Source organism: Salarias fasciatus, chromosome 10, assembly GCF_902148845.1.
Source record: "Salarias fasciatus chromosome 10, fSalaFa1.1, whole genome shotgun sequence".
Taxonomy (NCBI): Eukaryota; Metazoa; Chordata; class Actinopteri; order Blenniiformes; family Blenniidae; genus Salarias; species Salarias fasciatus.
Genome location: NC_043754.1, coordinates 27031779 through 27059510, shown reverse-complemented (window position 1 = coordinate 27059510; position 27732 = coordinate 27031779). Strand labels below are relative to the sequence as shown.

At 55.2% G+C, this 27732-nt stretch overlaps 2 protein-coding genes across 2 annotated transcripts in view; one reads left to right on the top strand and one right to left on the bottom strand.

Moving 5' to 3' along the window:
- Positions 1-6803, top strand: part of LOC115395387 (CD166 antigen homolog A-like) — a 36867-nt gene extending 30064 nt beyond the window's left edge. Inside the window, exons 14-16 of the mRNA XM_030100910.1 lie at positions 1-115; positions 5009-5093; positions 5499-6803. Of these exons, the coding sequence (XP_029956770.1) occupies positions 1-115; positions 5009-5090 (197 nt within the window). The 3' untranslated portion in view covers positions 5091-5093; positions 5499-6803. The remainder of the gene's footprint in view (positions 116-5008; positions 5094-5498) is intronic.
- A 2273-nt stretch (positions 6804-9076) lies between these two features.
- The window catches only part of LOC115395385 (E3 ubiquitin-protein ligase CBL-B-B-like), a 30044-nt gene continuing 11388 nt past the window's right edge, over positions 9077-27732 (bottom strand). Inside the window, exons 5-19 of the mRNA XM_030100909.1 lie at positions 26159-26315; positions 23404-23525; positions 20382-20519; positions 20188-20275; positions 19542-19673; positions 18863-19063; positions 16077-16271; positions 14828-15085; positions 14432-14514; positions 12413-12523; positions 12032-12342; positions 11844-11941; positions 11603-11770; positions 11384-11524; positions 9077-9209 (exon numbers count right to left, since the gene is read on the bottom strand). Of these exons, the coding sequence (XP_029956769.1) occupies positions 11504-11524; positions 11603-11770; positions 11844-11941; positions 12032-12342; positions 12413-12523; positions 14432-14514; positions 14828-15085; positions 16077-16271; positions 18863-19063; positions 19542-19673; positions 20188-20275; positions 20382-20519; positions 23404-23525; positions 26159-26315 (2083 nt within the window). The 3' untranslated portion in view covers positions 9077-9209; positions 11384-11503. The remainder of the gene's footprint in view (positions 9210-11383; positions 11525-11602; positions 11771-11843; positions 11942-12031; positions 12343-12412; positions 12524-14431; positions 14515-14827; positions 15086-16076; positions 16272-18862; positions 19064-19541; positions 19674-20187; positions 20276-20381; positions 20520-23403; positions 23526-26158; positions 26316-27732) is intronic.

Genomic DNA, 27732 nt, shown 5'->3' with positions numbered 1-27732 from the left:
GGTCTGGGGCAGACTCTGAGGACCGGGCCCGGCTGGTCTCGGGCCTGGTGGTGGGCCTGCTGCTGGCGGCCGCCGCCGTGGGGCTGGTCTACTGGCTCTACAGGAAGAACTCACGGTATGTAACGGTACCATTCTCCATCTCACCCCACAGAACAACTGTTCATCAGACTGTTGGTCAGGCTGTTGGTCAGACTGTTGGTCAGGCTGTTGGTCAGACTGTTGGTCAGGCTGTTGGTCAGACTGTTGGTCAGACTGTTCGTCAGGCTGTTGGTCAGGTTGTTCATCAGACTGTTCATCAGACCGTTGGTCAGGCTGTTGGTTGGTCAGACTGTTCATCAGACTGTTGGTCAGGCTGTTGGTCAGGCTGTTGGTCAGGCTGTTGGTCAGACTGTTGGTCAGACTGTTGTTTGGTCAGACTGTTCATCAGGCTGTTGGTCAGACTGTTGGTTGGTCAGACTGTTCATCAGGCTGTTGGTCAGACTGTTCATCAGGCTGTTGGTCAGGCTGTTGGTCAGACTGTTGGTTGGTCAGATTGTTCATCAGGCTGTTGGTCAGACTGTTCATCAGGCTGTTGGTCAGGCTGTTGGTTGGTCAGATTGTTCATCAGGCTGTTGGTCAGACTGTTCATCAGGCTGTTGGTCAGACTGTTGGTCAGACTGTTGGTCAGGCTGTTGGTCAGGCTGTTGGTCAGACTGTTCATCAGGCTGTTGGTCAGACTGTTCATCAGGCTGTTGGTCAGACTGTTCGTCAGGCTGTTGGTCAGACTGTTGGTCAGACTGTTGTTTGGTCAGACTGTTCATCAGGCTGTTGGTCAGACTGTTGGTTGGTCAGACTGTTGGTTGGTCAGACTGTTGGTCAGACTGTTGGTCAGACTGTTGGTCAGACTGTTGGTCAGGCTGTTGGTCAGACTGTTGGTTGGTCAGATTGTTCATCAGGCTGTTGGTCAGACTGTTCATCAGGCTGTTGGTCAGGCTGTTGGTCAGACTGTTGGTTGGGCTGTTGATCAGGCTGTTGGTCAGGCTGTTCATCAGGCTGTTGGTCAGGCTGTTGGTCAGACTGTTGGTTGGTCAGACTGTTGGTCAGGCTGTTGGGCAGGCTGTTGGTCAGGCTGTTGGTTGGTCAGGCTGTTGGTCAGGCTGTTGGTCAGGCTGTTGGTTGGTCAGGCTGTTGGTCAGACTGTTGGTTGGTCAGGCTGTTGGTTGGTCAGGCTGTTGGTCAGGCTGTTGGTTGGTCAGGCTGTTGGTCAGACTGTTGGTTGGTCAGGCTGTTGGTCAGGCTGTTGGTTGGTCAGGCTGTTGGTCAGACTGTTGGTTGGTCAGGCTGTTGGTCAGGCTGTTGTTCAGGCTGTTGGTTGGTCAGGCTGTTGGTTGGTCAGACTGTTGGTCAGGCTGTTGGTCAGGCTGTTGGTCAGGCTGTTGGTCAGACTGTTGGTTGGTCAGGCTGTTGGTCAGACTGTTGGTCAGGCTGTTGGTTGGTCAGGCTGTTGGTCAGGCTGTTGGTTGGTCAGGCTGTTGGGCAGGCTGTTGGTCAGGCTGTTGGTCAGGCTGTTGGTCAGACTGTTGGTCAGGCTGTTGGTTGGTCAGGCTGTTGGTCAGACTGTTGGTCAGGCTGTTGGTTGGTCAGACTGTTCATCAGACTGTTGGTCAGGCTGTTGGTCAGGCTGTTGGTCAGGCTGTTGGTCAGACTGTTGGTCAGACTGTTGTTTGGTCAGACTGTTCATCAGGCTGTTGGTCAGACTGTTGGTTGGTCAGACTGTTCATCAGGCTGTTGGTCAGACTGTTCATCAGGCTGTTGGTCAGGCTGTTGGTCAGACTGTTGGTTGGTCAGATTGTTCATCAGGCTGTTGGTCAGACTGTTCATCAGGCTGTTGGTCAGGCTGTTGGTTGGTCAGATTGTTCATCAGGCTGTTGGTCAGACTGTTCATCAGGCTGTTGGTCAGACTGTTGGTCAGACTGTTGGTCAGGCTGTTGGTCAGGCTGTTGGTCAGACTGTTCATCAGGCTGTTGGTCAGACTGTTCATCAGGCTGTTGGTCAGACTGTTGGTTGGTCAGGCTGTTGGTCAGGCTGTTGGTTGGTCAGGCTGTTGGTCAGACTGTTGGTTGGTCAGGCTGTTGGTCAGGCTGTTGTTCAGGCTGTTGGTTGGTCAGGCTGTTGGTTGGTCAGACTGTTGGTCAGGCTGTTGGTCAGGCTGTTGGTCAGGCTGTTGGTCAGGCTGTTGGTCAGACTGTTGGTTGGTCAGGCTGTTGGTTGGTCAGGCTGTTGGTCAGGCTGTTGGTTGGTCAGGCTGTTGGTCAGGCTGTTGGTTGGTCAGGCTGTTGGGCAGGCTGTTGGTCAGGCTGTTGGTCAGGCTGTTGGTCAGACTGTTGGTCAGGCTGTTGGTTGGTCAGACTGTTGGTCAGACTGTTCGTCAGGCTGTTGGTCAGGTTGTTCATCAGACTGTTCATCAGACCGTTGGTCAGGCTGTTGGTTGGTCAGACTGTTCATCAGACTGTTGGTCAGGCTGTTGGTCAGGCTGTTGGTCAGGCTGTTGGTCAGACTGTTGGTCAGACTGTTGTTTGGTCAGACTGTTCATCAGGCTGTTGGTCAGACTGTTGGTTGGTCAGACTGTTCATCAGGCTGTTGGTCAGACTGTTCATCAGGCTGTTGGTCAGGCTGTTGGTCAGACTGTTGGTTGGTCAGATTGTTCATCAGGCTGTTGGTCAGACTGTTCATCAGGCTGTTGGTCAGGCTGTTGGTTGGTCAGATTGTTCATCAGGCTGTTGGTCAGACTGTTCATCAGGCTGTTGGTCAGACTGTTGGTCAGACTGTTGGTCAGGCTGTTGGTCAGGCTGTTGGTCAGACTGTTCATCAGGCTGTTGGTCAGACTGTTCATCAGGCTGTTGGTCAGACTGTTCGTCAGGCTGTTGGTCAGACTGTTGGTCAGACTGTTGTTTGGTCAGACTGTTCATCAGGCTGTTGGTCAGACTGTTGGTTGGTCAGACTGTTGGTTGGTCAGACTGTTGGTCAGACTGTTGGTCAGACTGTTGGTCAGGCTGTTGGTCAGACTGTTGGTTGGTCAGATTGTTCATCAGGCTGTTGGTCAGACTGTTCATCAGGCTGTTGGTCAGGCTGTTGGTCAGACTGTTGGTTGGGCTGTTGATCAGGCTGTTGGTCAGGCTGTTCATCAGGCTGTTGGTCAGGCTGTTGGTCAGACTGTTGGTTGGTCAGACTGTTGGTCAGGCTGTTGGGCAGGCTGTTGGTCAGGCTGTTGGTTGGTCAGGCTGTTGGTCAGGCTGTTGGTCAGGCTGTTGGTTGGTCAGGCTGTTGGTCAGACTGTTGGTTGGTCAGGCTGTTGGTTGGTCAGGCTGTTGGTCAGGCTGTTGGTTGGTCAGGCTGTTGGTCAGACTGTTGGTTGGTCAGGCTGTTGGTCAGGCTGTTGGTTGGTCAGGCTGTTGGTCAGACTGTTGGTTGGTCAGGCTGTTGGTCAGGCTGTTGTTCAGGCTGTTGGTTGGTCAGGCTGTTGGTTGGTCAGACTGTTGGTCAGGCTGTTGGTCAGGCTGTTGGTCAGGCTGTTGGTCAGACTGTTGGTTGGTCAGGCTGTTGGTCAGACTGTTGGTCAGGCTGTTGGTTGGTCAGGCTGTTGGTCAGGCTGTTGGTTGGTCAGGCTGTTGGGCAGGCTGTTGGTCAGGCTGTTGGTCAGGCTGTTGGTCAGACTGTTGGTCAGGCTGTTGGTTGGTCAGGCTGTTGGTCAGACTGTTGGTCAGGCTGTTGGTTGGTCAGACTGTTCATCAGACTGTTGGTCAGGCTGTTGGTCAGGCTGTTGGTCAGGCTGTTGGTCAGACTGTTGGTCAGACTGTTGTTTGGTCAGACTGTTCATCAGGCTGTTGGTCAGACTGTTGGTTGGTCAGACTGTTCATCAGGCTGTTGGTCAGACTGTTCATCAGGCTGTTGGTCAGGCTGTTGGTCAGACTGTTGGTTGGTCAGATTGTTCATCAGGCTGTTGGTCAGACTGTTCATCAGGCTGTTGGTCAGGCTGTTGGTTGGTCAGATTGTTCATCAGGCTGTTGGTCAGACTGTTCATCAGGCTGTTGGTCAGACTGTTGGTCAGACTGTTGGTCAGGCTGTTGGTCAGGCTGTTGGTCAGACTGTTCATCAGGCTGTTGGTCAGACTGTTCATCAGGCTGTTGGTCAGACTGTTGGTTGGTCAGGCTGTTGGTCAGGCTGTTGGTTGGTCAGGCTGTTGGTCAGACTGTTGGTTGGTCAGGCTGTTGGTCAGGCTGTTGTTCAGGCTGTTGGTTGGTCAGGCTGTTGGTTGGTCAGACTGTTGGTCAGGCTGTTGGTCAGGCTGTTGGTCAGGCTGTTGGTCAGGCTGTTGGTCAGACTGTTGGTTGGTCAGGCTGTTGGTTGGTCAGGCTGTTGGTCAGGCTGTTGGTTGGTCAGGCTGTTGGTCAGGCTGTTGGTTGGTCAGGCTGTTGGGCAGGCTGTTGGTCAGGCTGTTGGTCAGGCTGTTGGTCAGACTGTTGGTCAGGCTGTTGGTTGGTCAGGCTGTTGGTCAGACTGTTGGTCAGGCTGTTGGTTGGTCAGGCTGTTGGGCAGGCTGTTGGTCAGGCTGTTGGTCAGGCTGTTGGTCAGACTGTTGGTTGGTCAGGCTGTTGGTCAGACTGTTGGTCAGGCTGTTGGTTGGTCAGGCTGTTGGTCAGGCTGTTGGTCAGGCTGTTGGTCAGGTGCTGTGACCGGTGCTGTGAAACAGCTGACATGTGTTGAAGGCGGAGATCCAATCAGATCAGCAGGATCTCCTCAGAGGAAATGGAGTTAAATCCAGCCTCACTGGGCTTCATCAGACATGTCTTCTGAGACACTGAGACGTGGACTGAGACATGTCCAGAGAGAAGACATGCAGCGGTCAGAGAGCAGGATGGAGGTTTGGAAGCAGCTTCTGTTTGAAGACCGACCCTCAGCCTGGGAGACGAGCTGTGTCTCTGGAGGACACGGTCTCTGCTGTCCTCACCATGTGATGTCCTCACCGCAGACAAGGCAGCTGGACAACTGAAGAGAAGGAAGCGGGGACGTCCGAGGAGAGCAGGAGGCTGGAGGAGAACCACGCCGCCTAGGAGGTGAGCCTGCTCCACCCGGCAGCCGCTCCGTCACCACGGCTCCTCCACCGCACCCTTCACTGTGAAACACCTGCAGCCTCAGGGGGCTCAGCATCCACCCTGCATCCAACCACCATCCAACCACCATCCACCCTGATCCACCCTGAAACCACCCAGCATCCACCCTGCATCCAACCACCATCCAACCACCATCCAACCACCATCCAACCACCATCCAACCACCATCCACCCTGAAACCACCCAGCATCCATCCACCATCCACCCAGCACCCAGCATCCAACCACCATCCACCCAGCATCCACCCTGATCCACCCTGAAACCACCCAGCATCCACCCTGCATCCGACCAGCATCCACTGGCCTGGTTCTCCACCTGCTGTCTCATGACCGCCTGTCTCTGTGGCAGATGTCCGACGACTCCATCAGCTCCAGATCCAGACCAGATCCAGATCAACTCCAGACCAGATCCAGATCCAGTTGACCATACCAGGATCCAGATGATCAGACTGGATCTACATCCAGATCAGCTCAGCTCCAGATGACCTGGCCTGTCCCTGGCCTGTCCCTGGCCTGTCCCTGGCCTGTCCCTGGCCGGTGGCTTTTGCCTCTGCTGCCTCAATTCTCAATTCTTAAATTCTTGGAAGACTTCGTCCTGTCCATCAGAAGACGGGACTGAGCGTCCACTCGCGCTTCTTCTGTGGTGCCAGGAGTTCTTCCTGGTCCTCCTGGTCCTGGTCTCTCGCCTGTCCAGACTCCAGATCACTGTCCTCTCGCTGTAGTCTTTCTCCAGCTGCAGACCGTGCAGGAGCCGGTCAGGGGGTTCGAACATGAGTCCCTGCTGCCGTGCCTCCCGATCAGACTCTGCACTTCCGTCTCAGTGATGTTTTTACTGATATTGTGTGATTTTTTTTTTTGTTGTTTTTTTGTTTTGTGTGCGATGGTGTGGAGCTCTGGACTCCTGTCCCACTGTCCCTCTTTAAGCTCCTCCTCCACCCTGAGCTCTGGACCGTGGTTTAAGCTCCGCCTCCACCCGGCTCCACCCTCCTCCGCCCGCAGACTGGAAGCCTTGAGCAGCGTTCAAGCTGTCAGATTGTACAAACTTTCTCTTCTGTATTTCTTTGATGTGTGCAAATCTAACTGAGCTCCTGCGAGGTGGAAACCCTGACGTGGTTCAACTAGCCCAACATGTGGCCCGCGGTCTGAAACTGGCCGGTTGGAGGGTCCACGTCGGCCGGCAGGATGTTTCTGTTTGTTATTTATGTTTTATGAAGCGACACTGAGCTGACGATCGGCACTGAACGCTAACCGAGTGGCATTAGCGTTAGCATTAGCTAAGCTGTGAGGCTGACCATGTTAAAGCTACAAAATGCCACCAAAGACCTGCCGTTTGGGTGTTTGAGTGTTCCACAGCAGGAAAGTAATGAATAATGATGACGTGTTTCTAATTTAAAAGCTTTTACTGTATTCAGACACTGAACTCTGACACGGTTCTGTCCGGAACCCGGTGCGTCGGTTCCGTTAGTCTGCTCTCAGCAGATCGTCGAAAGGTCAACACTGTGTGAAAAACGAGGCGCTTAGTTCTTGTTTTTTCTCTCAATCAGGTCAGCAGTGAAACCAAAGAGGGTGAACGGTAAATACTCACCTTTGTTTTTGTACGCTTGTCGACAATAAAGTGTCCGTTTTGAGAACAAGCAGGTCTGTGACGTTTCTCTGTCCTCAACATAAAGCTGACGCATTCCTTCTGCTCGACTGAACTTCTCGCCTCTTCAGCGCCTCCTCAGAATTCACTACAGCAAACGTCACAGCATCGGCTCATTTTCAGGATTTTCACTATTTTAGAGATGTTTCTGTTATTTGTTTAAAAAAAAATAAAAAAAGAGTTGTACCCAGGGATGCAGGCCGGGAGCCAGAGTTTTAGAAACGCTGAGGCCACCAGACCAACACAAAGAGCAGCCCCTGACTGAAATGGAAGCTTGTCTAGTGAGCCAAATGTCCTGCTTTTAGACAAATCTGCAGCTGTTTGATTGGATCAGACCAGGATGTGGTGGATCAGGAACTGCAGGACACACCGAGACAAAGACAACCGGGACTGTTTATTTAAACATGAAAATAAGCATCAGGGAAATGAACTCATTCCATATAAATTAAGAGCACATTACATTTGGCTTCATGGTTACTATCCACAGAATTTGTCACCGGAGCACATCAATATGAAAAATGCAATAAGAAAATAACCGCTGTCCCTTTGCAACGTAAGGCCACACACTCCCTCCAGGGGGAGCACTTCAGTCCCGAGACGTTCAAGTCGGAGAAAATTAAAGTCAAGAACGAAGCAGTGCAAAGGAAGAAAGCCTGAAGATGACGGGGAACGCCACCGGACAGCGTCTGGTTCTGATCCAGAACCCAACAGAACCAGACCAAGACACTTCAGAAGTAAGAGCACATTCTCAATGATCTGAGGAGGAGGGAGGAGACTGGAGAGAGGAGGAGGAGGAGGAGAGAGGAGGACATGAGAGGAAGAGAGGAGGAGGAGGAGGAGGAGGAGACTGGAGAGAGGAGGAAGAGAGAGAAGGAGGAGTATTCACCATCTTTCCAGTTTCCTGTCTGCTGAAGGGATCAATAAAGTTCTGTTTGTTTCCGCTGAGTTTCTCCTGCAATGAGACCAAAGACACTCTCAGTCAGTCCCCCCCGGGTCCTCCCCGGGTCCCCCCCCCCCCCCCGCCGTCCTTCCAGTGTGAGTGGTGCAGCAGTGGGGTCCAGTAAAGAGTCTCAGGATTGTCTCAGAGTCTCAGAATTCTCAGGACTGTGGACGAGACGCCGTTGGAGACGGACGGCCGGTCTCGTCCCTCTGACACATGAGGAGCTGGACTCTGTTCTGCTGTTTTCTGACGGATCAGGGATTCCCCCTGAACCGGGTTCTGGTGTTGGTCTGGTCTGGAGAGTCATGTCCCATCAAGGTCAGTGTGATGAAGGGCCTCAGGAGTCTGATGACCCGATGACCTTTCACCTCTTCACTGCCGAACACCAACAGTAAGCCCTGAAGGCGAGGGAGCTTTGTGACAGACATCTCCACTAGAGGGCGACACACCGCTGAGAGCCAGGGTTCAGACGTAGTGACAAGACCAATGTCCAACCTGGGGGTGTGGGGGGGTGTTGGGGGGTGTGGGGGGGTGTGGGGGGTGTTGGGGGGTGTGGGGGGTGTGGGGGGGTGTGGGGGGGTCTGGGTGACTGAAGGCTGCAGGCTGCTCCTCTGGAACAGCCTGCTGGAAATGCTTGAGCGAATACAGGCACGGCGGTCTGGCTTCCAACATCTGGCTCCCATACCGCTTCCTCCTGGGCAGGGTCGCAGGGTCGCAGGGGGGTCGCAGGGTCACAGGGTGCTGGAGCTCAGTCCAGCTCACCAGGACCAGGAATGACCCGGACAGGGAAGCCGGAGCGGTGAACCCAGAGGTCGGTCCAGACAGGAAGTGGCATTCAAAGGCTCAGTGGATCAGAGAGGGCACGAGACTGTCCAGCTCCCTCTACTGGTGATCAACTGAAACACACACACACACACACACACACACACACACACACACACACACACACACACACACACACACACACACACACACACACACACACACACACACACACACACACACACACACACACACACACACACACACACACACACACACACACACACACACACACACCACACAGCTTCTCCCTGCTCATCCTGGATGAAGCTTTGGTTTCCGCCTCCTGCTGTGCATCCTTGTCTTTGTTCAGCAGCACAAATCAGACGTTCCTTAAGCGTCCGCCTGGTTCCGTGACCGGAGAACCCAGGAAGCCCTTGTCAGACCCCCGCCGGGCGGGGGCCTCTAGAAGTTGAGCCTGGGGGCCACGAAGGCGAACTCCCGCAGGATGCTGCGGGCCACGTCCATCTGGAACTGGGCGATGGTCAGAGCGCGCTTCACGTCGTCGAAGGAGTACCCTTCTCCCATCAGCTTGGCGATCTTGGCGTCTTCGTTGTCGTCCGGACCGTGGGGGGGCGGCGGCGGCTGGAGGTCCGGCGGGATCTTCCTGGGGAGGGGTTTGGGGGGCCGGGCTGGAGCCTCCAGGTCGGCGGGACCTTGGAGCAGAGGGAGTGAGAGGAACAGCCGCATGAGCACAGTCAGTCTCTGCATGTGGACGGAAACATGATCAGAATGAGGAAAACAGCTTTATTGTGAAAGGAACAAAACTCAGCAGGTGGTGGAGGATGTGATACGCTGTATCCTCCAAAGACGGAATCTTTCTTTATTTTAAAAGTGGAGAAGTTGACGAAGGTTCATCAGGGTGGGACGGACAGACTGAGTCATGCTGAATGAAAAGACATAACCCAGGTGTGTGTGTGTGTGTGTGTGTGTGTGTGTGAGCGAGCTGGACGGACGTCAGATCAGACGGTTTTCTTCTGCAGCAAACCGACGTCAAATCTGCAGCAGAAGTCCAGCCTGAAGCTGGCTTCACATTGGGCACCGATCACAAACCAGCTTCACGTTCATTCAGAGGAACCACGCAGCTGAGAGGACGTCCTGAGGAGCTGGTCTCAGGCGAGGACGTGTCTGCAGGCCGAGAGCTCGTTTTAAGACAGTCCAGCATGTCAGGACGTCTCAGGGTCAAAGGCCGAGCGGCGGGGCAGCAGAGGGCGTGTGCCCCGGTCCCTGGAAGAGCCGGCCTGCTTCGATCAGGCAGAGGTCCAGACGGCTGGACTCCACTGGACCAGGCCCGGCCCCGCGGTACTGGAACCGGCTGAACCGGCATGTTCACAGCCAGCACGGACATACCATACGGAGATGTGCCTACGTGCTGCCCTCTAGTGGATCGAGCTCCCATGCTGCATCGGGGGTCAGGCAGTCTTCTGAAGGGGGCGGAGCTTGGACTGAACACTATATAGAAGAAAATAGCGACTTAAGCGAAGTCTTGAGGAAATCACACTCATAACTAGTGCTGGGCAATGATTACATTTCTTAATTGTGATTAATTGCATAATTTTTCTGCAATTAATTGCAATTAATCGCAACATACAATAATGAAGTAAAAATGACCATCCTGCCCTCAGCCGGGGACAGGGACAATTTTCTTTTGTTTGTTTTTGCAAGAATTTTGCAAGAAGCATAATTTTACAATAATAATTTTATAATTCATCAAATATGATTTATTATAACTTGAAATACCAGGTCTTTACCAAGATTGCCACCCCCACCCCGTGAACACACACACACACACACACACACACACACACACACACACAACACACACACACACACACACACACACACACAACACACACACACACACACACACACACACACACACCACGCACGCACACACACACACACACACACACGCTCAGTCTTGTATTTCTATCCTTGTGGGGACCTTCCATTGACTCCCATTCATGTCTAGCCCTAACCCTGACCTTACCCTAACCTAACCCACACCACAACAAAGCCTAACCCTAAAGAAATGTTTTGCACTTTTACTTTTTTCAGTAACAACAACATGGTCAAGAAAACACTGTTTCCCTCATTAGGACCCAAGAAAGTCCCCACAAATGACATGGTGCCTGGTTTTCCTACCGAAAACCCGGACCACGCACACGCACACGCACACGCACACGCACCACACACCAGCAAGAGCAGAGCAGATGAAAGACGAAGTCTGTCCTGAGCCACACTTCCTCAACTTCTGTTTGACCCTCAGACAGAGCAGACAGGATGAAGTCAGTCAGGCTGAATTCTGCCTCATTAAGCCAGATTGTGTTGCGAGTTAAGCTTCACCTTCATTTCTGTCATATCTGCGCCCCTCGTTTCAGTTTGTGCCTCATGCCAGCCGTTTCCTCCTGAGCTTTCTGATAATTCGGCCGAGTTCATGATGGCAAATAATGAGGACTGGACGGTGTTTCACCGCAGAAAGCGCCGCAGCTGTGTGTGCTTTTTGACGCTCAGCTGGAGCGCTGTGTGTGTGTGTGTGTGTGTGTGTGTGTGTGTGTGTGTGTGTGTGTGTGTGTGTGGGGAGGAGGGAGGGTTAACGCCTGACAAAAATATTTGTCGGCGTTAAGGAAGCAGTGCGTTAACGCCTCAATAATGCGTTCACGTGCCCAGCCCCACTCATAACGTTCACAGCGTTCACGACGGCACATCCCCACGGTTCCAGGTGACTCATGCTGACAGGCGCTTGGATCCCTGGTTTGATTCCCCGGGGTGTTCTGGTGGAGCTGCTGTGCGGGGGGAGCCATGTGTTCCTGTCCTGACTCCGGTCTACCTTGGTGTGGCAGGCAGTGGTCCAGGTCCAGGCAGCCTCGGGAGCTCCTGACATTGTCCGTGTGGCGGCGGGCCGGAGGAAGCGGGACCGGGACCGGGACCGGGACCGGGACCGGGCTGTTCAGCATGTCCAGCACTGTGTCTGCAGGACAGGAAGTGGACGTCAGGTGAAGACACGCCCGCCGCACAACAGACCGCGTTTGAAGACGCGTCCTCTCACCAGGGGGCAGCAGCACGTGGTCCAGGCCGGAGGACGGCCGGTGCGCTCGAGGGACGACCGAGGACGAGGAGGACGGAGACGAGGACCCGAGGCCGTGCCGTGCTGGCGGAGGGGGTGGAGGAGGTGGAGGGGAAGGGGGAGACGCAGCGGCCATGCTGAAGACGTCCTCTAATGTCCAAACAACAGAAATCACAGTCCTGCTGGACTCCGGGGACACGGAGACCAGGGGGACATACAGTACCTTGGGGGGGCAGCAGGATGTCGTAGTCCGACAGGGTCTGGCTGGAGCTGAAGGGCAGAGGACCCTGGAGACCACGCCCCCTAGTGGCGCCGAGGGCTCTTTAGAGGGACACAGAGGAAGAGCTGCTCTGTCAGGACCGCTCTGCCGTCCACTGAGGTCCAGACCAGGACCTGGACCCACAGCCTCACCTGGATCGCAGGGCTTCCTGTCCGCCGCCTCTGCAGGGCGGTCCACCGCGGGGCGGTCCACCGCGGGGCGGTCCACCGCAGGGCGGTCCACCGCGGGGCGGTCCACTGCAGGGCGGTCCACTGCAGGGCGGTCCACCGCGGGGCGGTCCACTGCAGGGCGGTCCACTGCGGGGCGGTCCACTGCAGGGCGGTCCACTGCAGGGCGGTCCACTGCAGGGCGGTCCACTGCAGGGCGGTCCACTGCAGGGCGGTCCACCGCGGGGCGGTCCACTGCAGGGCGGTCCACCGCAGGGCGGTCCACCGCAGCGTGTCTGCAGCACAGGGAGACGCCGTCACTCCACCGCCACTCACACACAACGCCACACACAGCAGAACCAGTACCTGCTGGACCCCGAGCTGCAGATGGAGGCCTGGCTCCGGCACAGGCCGGACGGCGGGCTCTGGTAGTCCCCGTCCTGCTGCTCTGCTGGACCGCTGAGGGGCCTGGACGGTCTGTGGGGACAGAAGAGGTATGGCGACAAACTAAAGGCTGGCTTCTCCTCTGGACTGTCTCAAACGTCCAACAGACGAGGCCAGAGAGTCTGAGACCGCCTGGGGACATCTCCCTGTGGGGACGTCTCCCTGTAGGGACGTCTCCCTGTGGGGACGTCTCCCTGTGGGGACGTCTCCCTGTGGGGACGTCTCCCTGTAGGGACGTCTCTCTGAGGGGACGTCTCAATGTAGGGACATCTCCCTGTGGGGAAGTCTCCCTGGAGGGACGTCTCCCTGTGGGGACGTCTCCCTGTAGGGACGTCTCTCTGAGGGGACGTCTCCCTGTGGGGACGTCTCCCTGTAGGGACGTCTCTCTGAGGGGACGTCTCCCTGTGGGGACGTCTCCCTGTAGGGACGTCTCTCTGAGGGGACGTCTCCCTGAGGGGACGTCTCCAGACTCCCGCAGACGTCTGCACCATGGTCTTTCCCGCTGAGTCCATGAGGACTGGAGTACCAGTATAGACAGCAAAGAAGCCCCCCAACCTGGTCTGGGGGGACCGCGAGACACACCGAGACCCAACCAGAGACCTCGTCTCCCCACAGAGTCCTGGACTGGCCCCAGGGCCTCCTCCCAGTGAAGTGGTGGCGCTTTACAGTGACAGGGACGTGGGGACACAGGGACGTGGGGACACAGGGACGTGGGGACACAGGGACGTGGATCTGATCTCAATGGGTCCCTTCACAATGGAGGAACAGGTGGTTCTACGGAGGAGCCAGACTGGAACCACCTGGAGGGGAACCAGAACTGAACCAGGGACGGGGTCTTGTTGGGGGACAGCGGTGAAGTTCTCACTCCGTCCTCCCTTCAGATCTGTCCGTCTCACTCTTTGGTCATGGTACTGCTGGGGGTGGACGTCCTGGACGGCTGCTCTGCCGGGACCGATTATTATCCTCAGACAGAAACCAAACATTAAAGGGACGGTGTGAGCCAGCAAGGCCCTGAAGAGCCCCGGCTCCAGAACCCCGCAGCGCCACGTCCCAGCCTGCAGGAGGCGCTCAGCACCACACACACACACACACACACACACACACACACACACACACACACACGCTCAGTCTTGTATTTCTATCCTTGTGGGGACCGTCCATTGACTCCCATTCATGTCTAGACCCTAACCCTGACCCTTACCCTAACCCTAACCCACACCACAACAAAGCCTAACCCTAAAGAAATGTTTTTGCACTTTTACTTTTTTCAGTAACAACAACATGGTCAAGAAAACACTGTTTCTCCTACTTAGGACCGGAAAAAGGTCCCACAAGGCACGTCGTTCCACGTTTTGCTATCCTTGTGGGGACATTTGGCCCCAACAAGGATAGAAATACGAGAACGCACACACACACACACACACACACACACACACACACCACTGAAAACCACCCCCTTCACTCTCTCTCTACACACACACACACACACACAGCAGGTACAGACATGAAAAGGTTTCTCCAGCACATCTCAGTGGACTGCTTTACCTTCTCATTATGCTGCATAAATGTGTGTGTGTGTGTGTGTGTGTGTGTGTGTTCTTGTATTTCTATCCTTGTTGGGGCCAAATGTCCCCACAAGGATAGCAAAACGTGGAACGACGTGCCTTGTGGGGACCTTTTTCCGGTCCTAAGTAGGAGAAACAGTGTTTTCTTGACCATGTTGTTGTTACTGAAAAAAGTAAAAGGTCAAAAACATTTCTTTAGGGTTAGACTTTGTTGTGGTGTGGGTTAGGGTTAGGGTTAGGGTCAGGGTTAGGGGCTAGACATGAATGGGAGTCAATGGACGGTCCCCACGAGGATATAAATACAAGACTGTGCGTGTGTGTGTGTGTGTGTGTGTGTGTGTGTGTGTGTGTGTGCGTGTGTGCGCACAATACTTACTTGTTGCTTGTGGCAGGTGTGTGCTGAGCGGACTGTCGAGAGGGAAGGATGTCATAGTCGTCTGGAACACCATTGCAGAGGGGCTACACACACACACACACACACACACAGGAGAAAGAAGTGACCCTGGCTGTTAAACGCTGGAACAGCAGCAGCTGTTTGATGACAGACGGGGACGGACGGGGACGGACTGTCTCAGGCTGTCCCTGAAGGGTCTCTGTCTCTGTGACCCTGACCCTGACCCTGACCCTGACCCTGACTGAGGGGGGTCAACATGCACAGCGGAGCGGACCCAGTCCAGCAGAACCTGGTCCGAGTCGGGTTCTGCTGGTTCTGTCTGCCATCCAGGATGGGTTCAGGGACGGGACAATGTGGACAGACGGACGGTCTCCATACCTTGGAGCCGTCCGGGGGTCTCGGCCCCTCCCCCCTGAGATGAGTCCCTCCGTCTCCCAGTGGACAGCTGAGCGGTCTGCCGCCCGGCTGGGGGGGCGGCACGTCTTCGTGGGGCGCCGGGGAGGACAGCCACGAGTGTCGTGTTTGGGGGGGGACGGGTGGGGGACGCTCCGGTGGGGGAGGCGGAGGGGGGTCCCTCTGGGGGGGCGGAGGGGCTGGTAGAGGCTTGTCCTGCTTCCGGGACATTCCTGGAGAGGACTGGACACACAGAGGACACAGCTGTAAATAATCATGTCTGAACCAGCAACACTTCACAGACTTATGTTACACCATGTGTCAAACTCAAGGCCCGTGGCCCAAATGTGGCCCGCCACATCACTTCATGTGGTCCAGAAGATCTTGGAAGGAAAACGAGGATCTTTAACCTGAATGAAAGGAGGACGTTTTACAGCTGGGACTGACCGTGAACCCGTCTGCAGAGCTCCTCTCAGCGTGGCGGCATCCCACCACTAGAGGGCAGCGTACCAGGATCAGCCATGAACACAGGCAGTGCTACTGAACGGCGTCTTGATTTGAAAATGACGCAAAAATGTCCAGGACAAGACAACTGGAGCAGCTGCACGGCGGCTTCAGGAAAGAAGGGAAAACGGACATGTTTGTCCTTCAAGGAGACAAACCGGAATGTCTCCGCCTCCGGCCCGGTACACCGCAGCACTGCGATTCTTCGCCTGCGGTGTCTCTGCAGTCCGCTGGAGGAGGTTGCCAGATCTGTCGTTATCCCCCGTAGACAATATGAAACGAGTTTAACTCAATAGAAAGCAGCACAAACCGCCATCTGGGTTGAAAATGCACATTAAAACCGTATTTGTATGATAAAACACGTAAAAAAACACAATCATTTCATCAACCCGTCCAACGTGTTCAAAAAAGACGCTTGATTTGGCTGCTCTGGGGACCTGATCTGGGGACCTGCTCTGGGGACCTGATCTGGGGCCCTGATCTGGGGCCCTGATCTGGGGACCTGCTCTGGGGCCCTGATCTGGGGCCCTGATCTGGGGACCTGATCTGGGGCCCTGATCTGGGGCCCTGATCTGGGGACCTGATCTGGGGACCTGATCTGGGGACCTGATCTGGGGACCTGATCTGGGGACCTGCTCTGGGGCCCTGGGGACGTGGTTTGCTGGTCCCAGCAGATGAAGAGCCAGCAGGACAGTGAAGCAGTGAAGCAGTGAAGGCGGTGCAGACTGACCCTGGGCGAGGCCGTGGGACTGGCGGAGGGGGAGCGCCGGGCGGCCTTGTGGATGAGGTCTCGTCTCGGGGGGACCGGGGGGAGGCCGAGGAGCGGGCCACAGTGGCTGGAGTCCGCTCCGTAGGCCTTCCTGTGCTGGCTGCCGGGCGAGGAGCTGGGAGACACCATGGGCGAGTTCTGGAGCTCGGCACAGTGCTGCAGGGACAGACAGGACATCAGGAGACGGTCTAGGTGTTGACAGAGGACATATCGCCACTCAGAGAGAAAGGGAAGCTGTTGACGTTCTCATGAGAGACGGGACGGCGCCGACCTTGATGTTTAATTTAGCTGATCAGACTCCTGAGCTTCGGCAGATGTACGCTTTGTTTTCCAGTCCTGGCTGTCAGCTCTCAGCAGCAGTGCATTAAATCCAAAAAACTTTGGTTCTCTCTTCGCGCATGTGCACTTCAAGTATGCATACAGTGTCACCTGTGACCCCCGGGTGACCCCAGGAAGGTAATACGTTTCGGCTCCTACAGAATTCTCTTGTGATCAGGAGGATTCTGAGACAGAGCGCTCTGACGGTCATGTAGCATTCACAGGACCGTAGTTACATTGGTAGGTTTCATCCCTCCTGACCACCAGAGGGCGGCGCTGGACGCACTGAATGACGTATCGCAGCTTAGTCACGAGGAACCCCAGAGACCAGCCTCACCGAGAAGCCTCTGCAGAGCCAGAACCTGACAGACCAGAACCTGACAGAGTCACTCACCAGACAGGAAGGAGCGCCGACACCAACACCCGCAAAGCTAACACCAACACCCGCTAAGCTAACACCAACACCCGCAAAGCTAACACCAAACACCCCGCAAAGCTAACACCAACACCCGCTAAGCTAACACCAACACCCGCAAAGCTAACACCAACACCCGCAAAGCTAACACCAACACCCGCAAAGCTAACACCAACACCCGCTAAGCTAACACCAACACCCGCAAAGCTAACACCAACAACCGCTAAGCTAACACCAACAACCGCAAAGCTAACACCAACAACCGCTAAGCTAACACCAACACCCGCTAAGCTAACACCAACAACCGCAAAGCTAACACCAACAACCGCAAAGCTAACACCAACACCCGCTAAGCTAACACCAACACCCGCAAAGCTAACACCAACACCCGCTAAGCTAACACCAACAACCGCTAAGCTAACACCAACAACCGCAAAGCTAACACCAACAACCGCAAAGCTAACACCAACACCCGCAAAGCTAACACCAACACCCGCTAAGCTAACACCAACACCCGCTAAGCTAACACCAACACCCGCAAAGCTAACACCAACACCCGCAAAGCTAACACCAACACCCGCTAAGCTAACACCAACAACCGCTAAGCTCACACCAACAACCGCAAAGCTAACACCAACACCCGCAAAGCTAACACCAACACCCGCTAAGCTAACACCAACACCCGCAAAGCTAACACCAACACCTGCTAAGCTAACACCAACAACCGCTAAGCTAACACCAACAACCGCAAAGCTAACACCCACACCCGCAAAGCTAACACCAACACCCGCTAAGCTAACACCAACAACCGCAAAGCTAACACCAACACCCGCAAAGCTAACACCAACACCGCAAAGCTAACACCAACAACCGCAAAGCTAACACCAACACCCGCAAAGCTAACACCAACACCCGCTAAGCTAACACCAACACCCGCAAAGCTAACACCAACACCCACTAAGCTAACACCAACACCCACTAAGCTAACACCAACAACCGCAAAGCTAACACCCACACCCGCAAAGCTAACACCAACAACCGCAAAGCTAACACCAACACCCGCAAAGCTAACACCAACACCCGCTAAGCTAACACCAACAACCGCTAAGCTAACACCAACAACCGCAAAGCTAACACCAACACCCGCTAAGCTAACACCAACAACCGCAAAGCTAACACCAACAACCGCAAAGCTAACACCAACACCCGCTAAGCTAACACCAACCATGTGGCCAGCAGCCACAGCTGTCCCCAACAAGCCGGGAGAACGGTAAAACCGCGGTCTTCACCGGCAACAGCTACGACCCAACACTAATCCTGACAGGATCGGCACCAACAAGGCGCTAATCGTGTCGCTAATGGACAGGACTGCTGTCAACAAGCCTGAGGAAGGGAGCGCCAACAACGGCTAAAAGTTAACACCAGCCGTGTGGCTAGCAGCCACGGTCAGCTCCAATTAGCTGGGGGAAGAGCGCAGACACGGCTAGCGCTAACACAAACCCTGCTGCTAGACAGTCAGGCTAGGCACCAACCAGCCAGCGGCCTATCAGAAGTGTGCATGAACGGCGCTCTGCCGGTAGTGACCACCGCTAACACCGCCCGTGTCGCTAATAGCGATGACCTGACCAATAGGCCGGGGAACGGGAGCAATGGCCAGGGAACACCAATATCTACTGTCAGTACAAGCGAGCGCCGGCGCCACCGTCAGGCTACCGGGGCAGGAGAGCGCTTTCTCTAGGAACACCGGAACTTCACACCTCTCTGGGGTCACAGGTCACACCGCTGGTCAGCTAACAGTCAGAGCGTTAAGCCCCGCCCCATGGCAGTCTGGAATGGACTGGGATAACACCAGAGTTGGGAATGTCCCCCGGCGGGGACACTTGTGCGTCTCAACACGGCGTTCGGCGTGTTTCTGTCAGGCGTTCTGCATTCAGGTTCTTTAAACTCACTGCTGTCGGAGAACTCACGGCGATGCATTCAGGTGCTGTGGGAACTTTCTCGTCACCAGCTTTACCTTGCGGACGCTGGCTAATCCACTCATGACCAGGCAGTCCTCGCGGTCCTCGTCCTCGTCCAGGTCCAGCATGGGACAGCTGTGTCTGTCCAGGAAGAAGCACTTGGCGCCTTCGTTTCGAGGGTCGAAGGGATCCACGATGATGGGCTCCGTGCCTTTGATCTCACAGCGACAGAAGGGGCAGCCCTGCCCGTCCGACTCCTGGAGGAGGCAAGGCAGCGGATTACACACCCACACACACACACACACATCTGAGACACGGTCCTGCAGTGGACGTCGTCGTCCTGTCCAGCGCTCTGAAACTGCTCTGTGATCTGCTGACTTCCTGCCGCTGGGCTTCTTCTTCTCTGGTTTTAAAATTGTCTGATTTTAGTTTCATTGAATTTCATGTGGACAAACTTTATTGATGATCTCAACTTCATGTAAAACACGACTGAGGACACACACACACACACACACACACACACTTCCTGCTGAGAGGCCAGAGCGCTCATTATCAATGTGGTTCGAATCAAAAGCTACTGCGGGCTGCTCTACTCGGCTGGAAGGTCTGTTTGCTGGAAGATGGTTAAAAAAAAAAAAAAAAAAAGATCTCTTTAAAGGACAGAAAGGCTGCAGACGTCAGGGACAGGACAGAGGACAGAGACCGGCGAGGCTTCAGCTCTCACGCTCCCATTACCTGCCAGGCCGTCAGACAGGAAGTGCACATGAGGTGACCGCAGGGCTCGATCTTCACGTCCTTGTCGTTCTCGGCGCAGATCTTGCAGAGCTGGAAGGTGGAGCCCATCTCGCAGTACAGCTCGTACTGCTCCTGCAGGGGGACAGGCGGCGGCACAGCGGGAATCAGACCGCAGCACCGCTCAGACCGCTTCAGATGCTTCTGCCTCACGCTGCACAGTCCATCAAGTTTCAGGTCTGTCTGTCATGTTTGTTTTGCCCCAAAAACACTGAATTCAGTCCCAGCTGAGAACCAAACCCCAGGATCCGTCATGACGGGGGGGCCCGCCTCTGGACCGCCAGCTGCTGGATCCATCTGGTCACAGAACCCAGTGGGACTCGGCAGAAGCGTCAGACAGAAGAACGGATGAGTCCGTTGCTGCCGTGCCTGCGGAGGAGCTCCTCCAGAGCAGCGTTCTAACCGAGCACGTGACTCTTCACGGTTCTGCTGCCAGTTTCACTGTTCTACCTCAGCACCGTGTGGTCCACCCGGTCAGGGCTGTGGGGGATCCACACACGTTTCTAAGGTAAGTTGAAGTTATGAAAGCCACGCTCTGGGCATGCCGGTGGTCCCGGACTCAGCCTGGTCCCGGTCCGGCTCCTCCTACCTGGGTCACCTTGATGTGGTCGTGCGGAGTCGGCTCACACAGTCCGGTCAGGTCGGGGTTGTAACTGCGACCGTCCGGGAACAAGTAGCTGTCAAGAGGAAGAGAGGTGAGCCACTCCCCTCCGCAGCCAGCGCCTCAAACCAGAGGCAGACAGGTCAGAGGTCAGAGGGCGGGGGCAGTGAGACAGTACGTACAATCCCTCCCGGTAGCCGTCGATGAGCGCCTGGAACAGCGGCTTGTTGTGGGGGATGGTCTGCAGGATGTTGCAGTCGCTGGTCACGTAGCCGATGGCCCACTGGCCCAGCCGGGTGCAGCTCAGCCGGAAGATGTAGCTGAGAGGGAGAGAGGACACACACACACACACACACACACACACACACACACACACACACACACGGGGGAGGTGTTTGGATGGAAACACCTGAATAAATCATGTTCCAACAGAGTCCAGAGTCCAGGTCCACTCGGCTCTCATCCCGTCTCCAGGAGCAACGCGACCTTTTCACCTCTACCTCCAGATGACCCTGAAGCCAGACGTCTGCAGCTCTGAGCGTGAACACGAGCAGCGGAGACCAGAACCACGGCCGACGCCGCCCAGCAAGGAGCCAGGCCAGCACAGACCGGGTCAGGGTTCAGGCTGGAGAGCCTCAGCCTCATCTGCCTCAAGGGAAGTCTCTGCTTCCAACATGGACCGGACACAGCAGGGGGCCAGCGGACCGGGGACCAGGGACCAGGGGCCCGGGGCCAGGGGCCCGGGGCCAGGGGCCCGGGGTCAGGGGCCAGGGGCCAGGGGCCAGGGGCCAGGGGCCAGGGGCCCGGGGTCAGGGGCCAGGGGCCAGGGGCCAGGGGCCAGGGACCAGGGACCAGGGGCCAGGGGCCAGGGGCCAGGGGCCAGGGGCCAGGGGCCAGGGACCAGGGGCCAGGGACCAGGGACCAGGGGCCAGGGACCAGGGACCAGGGGCCAGGGGCCAGGGACCAGGGGCCAGGGGCCCGGGACCAGCGGACCAGGGGCCAGCGGACCGGGGACCAGGGACCAGGGGCCAGGGGCCAGGGGCCAGGGGCCAGTGGATCAGTGGGCAGGTGGACCACACAGCAGAGAATGACTGGGAGAACTATCCTGTGGTGTGTGTGTGTGTGTTTTCTGGTTCTTCAGTGGACTCTGATATTAGAATGACGGTGAAGCAGTCACCAAGCAGTGTTCAAAAGCTGCAGCATTGAAGTTCATCAAAGAGAGAAAGATCAAGTTCTGCAGGGTTCTGCTGTGTTCTGCAGGGTTCTGCTGCGTTCTGCAGGGTTCTGCAGGGTTCTGCAGGGTTCTGAAGGGTTCTGAAGGGTTGCGAAGCACCTATAGCGGGGCCGTTAACGGCGGTAACATGCCGTTACTGCGGCACTCTTATCGCGCGAGAGAAAAAATGTCGGCGTTACTCTCTGCTTCTCAGAGTTGGGTCTGGGAGCTGGTCTGACATGTCTGTGGCCCAGCCTGGCTGAACACCGCTGTGGGGGTGAACTGAACCTGTCCCGCCCCAGTCCCACAGCGCTCCAGCTGAGCCTCAAAGGCTGCTTTCACACCTACTAGTCCTAGAGTGGTTCGGTTCGGACATAAATTATTCATAAATGTTGCAGCTGTCAACGAGTTCGGTTCATTCACACCACTTGTTTTTGCAGATGAACTCTCCACTGTGACCCTCCTGCCCCTTGGTGGCGCTGTTCACACAATAGTGTGTTTTGGGAGACGGAAGTGAACCCTGATTGGCCAGCATGTGTGACGTGATGTGCCGCGCGGCTTGCTACGGAAGCCTCCGCCGAACAAAAAGCCTTCTCCACAACAGAGCGGACAGGACCGAGGCCGGTCAGCGTTCACACCAGCAGCGGACCGCACCGGGACCGCACCGAGACCGCACCGAGACCGCACCGGGACCGCACCGGGACCGCACCGGGACCGCACCGGGACCGAACCGGGACCGCACCGGGACCGCACCGAGACCGCACCGAGACCGCACCGGGACCGCACCGGGACCGCACCGAGACCGCACCGGGACCGCACCGAGACCGCACCGGGACCGCACCGAGACCGCACCGAGACCGCACCGGGACCGCACCGGGACCGCACCGAGACCGCACCGGGACCGCACCGAGACCGCACCGAGACCGCACCGAGACCGCACCGGGACCGCACCGGGACCGCACCGGGACCGCACCGGGACCGCACCGAGACCGCACCGGGACCGCACCGGGACCGCCTCCTCAAGGAGGTCTCGGTACGGTTCTTTGTCCCGGACCAAAACTAACTGGTCCGCTTTCACACCAGTGCATACGAACCGATCCTGCAGGAGTTGGGGACTCCAGTCCGCTTCAAGCGGACCACATGCTGCAGGTCTGAAAGCAACCAAACACACACCGTCCAGTCCTCATCATTTGCCATACTGAACTCGGCCGAATTATCAGAAAAATCAGGAGGAAAAGGCTGGTATGAGGCACAAACTGAAATCAGGAGCGCAAAGATGAAAAAAATGAAAATGAAACTTAAATCGCGTGTTTTGCTGGCAAACGTTTCGTCCCGCTGGGACGAAATCCTGCTTAATCGTGATGAACTCCAGGATTGGGGTGAATCGCGATACAAAAAATCTTTGCCCAGCTCGAGTTCTGCTGGACAGCAGCTCAGACAGACACAAGACATGACAGGGTCCAGGGACAGACAGAGGGACAGGGTCCAGAGACAGACAGAGGGACAGGGTCCAGGGACAGACAGAGGGACAGGGTCCAGAGACAGACAGAGGGACGTGGTCCAGAGACAGACAGAGGGACAGGGTCCAGAGACAGACAGAGGGACGTGGTCCAGAGACAGACAGAGGGACAGGGTCCAGGGACAGACAGAGGGACAGGGTCCAGGGACAGACAGAGGGACGTGGTCCAGGGACAGACAGAGGGACGTGGTCCAGTGACAGACAGAGGGACGTGGTCCAGAGACAGACAGAGGGACAGGGTCCAGAGACAGACAGAGGGACGTGGTCCAGGGACAGACAGAGGGACAGGGTCCAGGGACAGACAGAGGGACGTGGTCCAGGGACAGACAGAGGGACGTGGTCCAGTGACAGACAGAGGGACGTGGTCCAGAGACAGACAGAGGGACAGGGTCCAGAGACAGACAGAGGGACAGGGTCCAGGGACAGACAGAGGGACGTGGTCCAGGGACAGACAGAGGGACGTGGCCGGTACCTGCCGGGCTTGTTGATGTACTTGTGCAGCCGGGCCTTGACCTCGTCGTAGGTCAGGAAGGCCATGTAGCCGGGGTGCGTCACCGCCAGGAAGTTCCAGTTCCTCAGGATCGACCCCCATGGCTGAAACGCAGAACCCAGCTTCAGCTTCAGCTCACATCGCACTCTCTACTGGGAGACCCACACACTCCGGACGGCGGGGGCGGGGCTCGCATCATGCCTCCATCTGATTGGCTGCAGACACCATTCAGAGAGCGTGTACTGCTGTGCTCGAGGTGAGAGCTGTGAGGACTGATCTCTGATCAGCTGGGACGTCTGTCCGCCTGCTGGTGTCCATCAGCCTGACACACCAGAGACACCCCGGGACACACCGGAGACACACCGGAGACACACCGGAGACACACCGGATGAAGGACCGCAGTGACTCAGTGAGAGCTCATCATCATCATCATCATCATCATCACCATAATCATCCTCATCATCACCAGCAGATTCATCATCATCCTCATCATCACCATCATCATCATAATCACCATCATCATCACCATCATCACCACCATCATCATCATCATCATCATCACCATCACCAGCAGATTCATCATCATCCTCGTCATCAGCAACATTATCACCATCATCATCATCATCATCATCACCATCATCATCATCACCAGCAGATTCATCATCATCCTCGTCATCAGCATCATTATCATCATCATCATCATCACCATCATCATCACCATCATCATCATCACCTTCCTCACCATCGTTATCATCATCAGCATCATCACCATCATCATCATCATCATCAACACCATCACCATCATCATCATCACCATCATCAACACCATCATCACCATCATCAACACCATCATCATCATCATCATCATCACCACCATCATCATCACCATCATCAACACCATCATCAACACCATCATCATCATCACCATCATCATCATCACCTTCCTCAGCATCATCATCAGCATCGTTATCATCATCAGCATCATCACCATCATCATCATAATCACCATCATCACCACCATCATCATCATCATCACCATCACCATCATCATCACCATCATCACCAGCAGATTCATCATCATCCTCGTCATCAGCATCATTATCATCATCATCATCATCACCATCATCATCATCACCACCATCATCATCATCACCTTCCTCACCATCGTTATCATCATCAGCATCATCACCATCATCATCATCATCAACACCATCATCATCCTCAGCATCATCATCATCACCATCATCATAATCACCATCATCATCATCATCACCATCATCATCATCACCTTCCTCAGCATCATCACCATCATCATCACCATCATCATCATCATCAACACCATCATCATCATCCTCAGCATCATCATCATCACCATCATCATAATAACTATCATCATCATCATCATCACCATCATCATCACCATCATCAACACCATCATCATCATCACCATCATCATCATCACCTTCCTCAGCATCATCACCATCATCATCACCATCATCATCATCATCAACACCATCATCATCATCCTCAGCATCATCATCATCACCATCATCATAATAACTATCATCATCATCATCATCACCATCATCATCACCATCATCAACACCATCATCATCATCACCATCATCACCTTCCTCAGCATCATCACCATCATCATCACCATCATCATCATCATCCTCAGCATCATCATCATCAGCAGCAGCAGCATCATTATCATCATCACCTTCCTCAGCATCATCATCATCCTCACCATCATCAGCAAAATCAACATCATCAGCAGCAGCAGATTCATCATCATCCTCCTCATCAGCATCATCAAAAGCATCATCATCATCATCACCAGCATCATCATCATCACCATCATCAGCAGCATCATCATCACCATCATCATCACCATCATCATCATCACCATCCTCAGCATCATCATCATCACCATCACCACCATCATCATCAGCATCATCATCATCATCACCACCATCATCATCAGCATCATCACCATCATCATCACCATCATCATCATCACCATCCTCATCAGCAGCATCATTATCACCTTCCTCAGCATCATCATCATCCTCACCATCATCATCAGCACCATCAACATCATCATCATCATTATCATCATCATAATCACCATCATCATCATCATCATCATCATCATCACCATCCTCAGCATCATCATCACCACCATCATCATGATCACCATCATCATCACCATCAACAGCATCATCATCACCATCACCACCATCATCCTCAGCAGCTGCTGTGGGGACAGCGTGCCCTGCTGTGGGGACAGCGTGCCCTGCTGTGGGGACAGCGTGCCCTGCTGTGGAGACAGCGTCTCCTGCTGTGGGGACAGCGTCTCCTGCTGTGGGGACAGCGTCTCCTGCTGTGAGGACAGCGTCTCCTGCTGTGAGGACTGCGTGCCCTGCTGTGGGGACAGCGTGTCCTGCTGTGGGGACAGCGTCTCCTGCTGTGGGGACAGCGTCTCCTGCTGTGGGGACAGCGTGTCCTGCTGTGGGGACAGCGTCTCCTGCTGGACAGACTCTGGCTGTTCCGGTCCACTGTGAACAGACTCAGCTTTGAGCTTCGTCTGTTCACAGTGGACATCACTACTTTGGACATTAATCAGTCCCTTTGAGGCTCCCTGGGTTCTGTCCCATGAGCAATGCCTGGCGTCGTGCCGAAGACAGCAGTAGAAGGAGCAGAGGTGGACAGGTGGGACTGACAGGTGTCCTACCTGGAAGAGGCGGGTGAAGATGTCGAACTCGAACACGGAGATGTAGTCGTTGCAGGTGAGGTCGATGGTGGACTTGAGGGCCATGGCCTCCAGGCCCGAGCTGATGGGGTGCACGTCGTGAAGGCACTGTCGGAAGACTTTCCACGGCACGATGGTCCTGCAACAGGTCCAGACAAGGTCCTGACCAGGAGCCGCAGGACCAAGACAAATGCCACGCAGCTCACCGGGAGGGTTTACCAGTGCTGACCGCACACTTCACCTGCTCAAGGAGTCTGAGTCTGGTTCTACAGAAAGTCTCCTCTGAGTCTGGTTCTACAGAAAGTCTCCTCTGAGTCTGGTTCTACAGAAAGTCTCCTCTGGGTCTGGTTCTGCTGGAAGTCTCCTCTGGGTCTGGTTCTGCAGAAAGTCTCCTCTGGGTCTGGTTCTGCTGGAATTCTCCTCTGAGTCTGGTTCTACAGAAAGTCTCCTCTGGGTCTGGTTCTGCTGGAAGTCTCCTCTGGGTCTGGTTCTGCAGAAAGTCTCCTCTGGGTCTGGTTCTGCTGGAAGTCTCCTCTGGGTCTGGTTCTGCTGGAAGTCTCCTCTGAGTCTGGTTCTGCAGAAAGTCTCCTCTGGGTCTGGTTCTGCAGAAAGTCTCCTCTGAGTCTGGTTCTGCAGAAAGTCTCCTCTGGGTCTGGTTCTGCTGGAAGTCTCCTCTGGGTCTGGTTCTGCAGAAAGTCTCCTCTGGGTCTGGTTCTACAGAAAGTCTCCTCTGAGTCTGGTTCTACAGAAAGTCTCCTCTGGGTCTGGTTCTGCAGCAATTCTCCTCTGGGTCTGGTTCTGCAGAAAGTCTCCTCTGGGTCTGGTTCTACAGAAAGTCTCCTCTGGGTCTGGTTCTGCTGGAAGTCTCCTCTGGGTCTGGTTCTGCAGGAATTCTCCTCTGGGTCTGGTTCTGCAGAAAGTCTCCTCTGGGTCTGGTTCTGCTGGAAGTCTCCTCTGGGTCTGGTTCTGCAGAAAGTCTCCTCTGGGTCTGGTTCTACAGAAAGTCTCCTCTGGGTCTGGTTCTGCAGGAATTCTCCTCTGGGTCTGGTTCTGCAGAAAGTCTCCTCTGGGTCTGGTTCTGCTGGAAGTCTCCTCTGGGTCTGGTTCTACAGAAAGTCTCCTCTGGGTCTGGTTCTGCTGGAAGTCTCCTCTGGGTCTGGTTCTACAGAAAGTCTCCTCTGAGTCTGGTTCTACAGAAAGTCTCCTCTGGGTCTGGTTCTGCTGGAAGTCTCCTCTGGGTCTGGTTCTGCTGGAAGTCTCCTCTGAGTCTGGTTCTGCAGAAAGTCTCCTCTGGGTCTGGTTCTGCAGAAAGTCTCCTCTGAGTCTGGTTCTGCAGAAAGTCTCCTCTGGGTCTGGTTCTGCTGGAAGTCTCCTCTGGGTCTGGTTCTGCAGAAAGTCTCCTCTGGGTCTGGTTCTACAGAAAGTCTCCTCTGAGTCTGGTTCTACAGAAAGTCTCCTCTGGGTCTGGTTCTGCAGAAAGTCTCCTCTGGGTCTGGTTCTGCTGGAAGTCTCCTCTGGGTCTGGTTCTGCAGGAATTCTCCTCTGGGTCTGGTTCT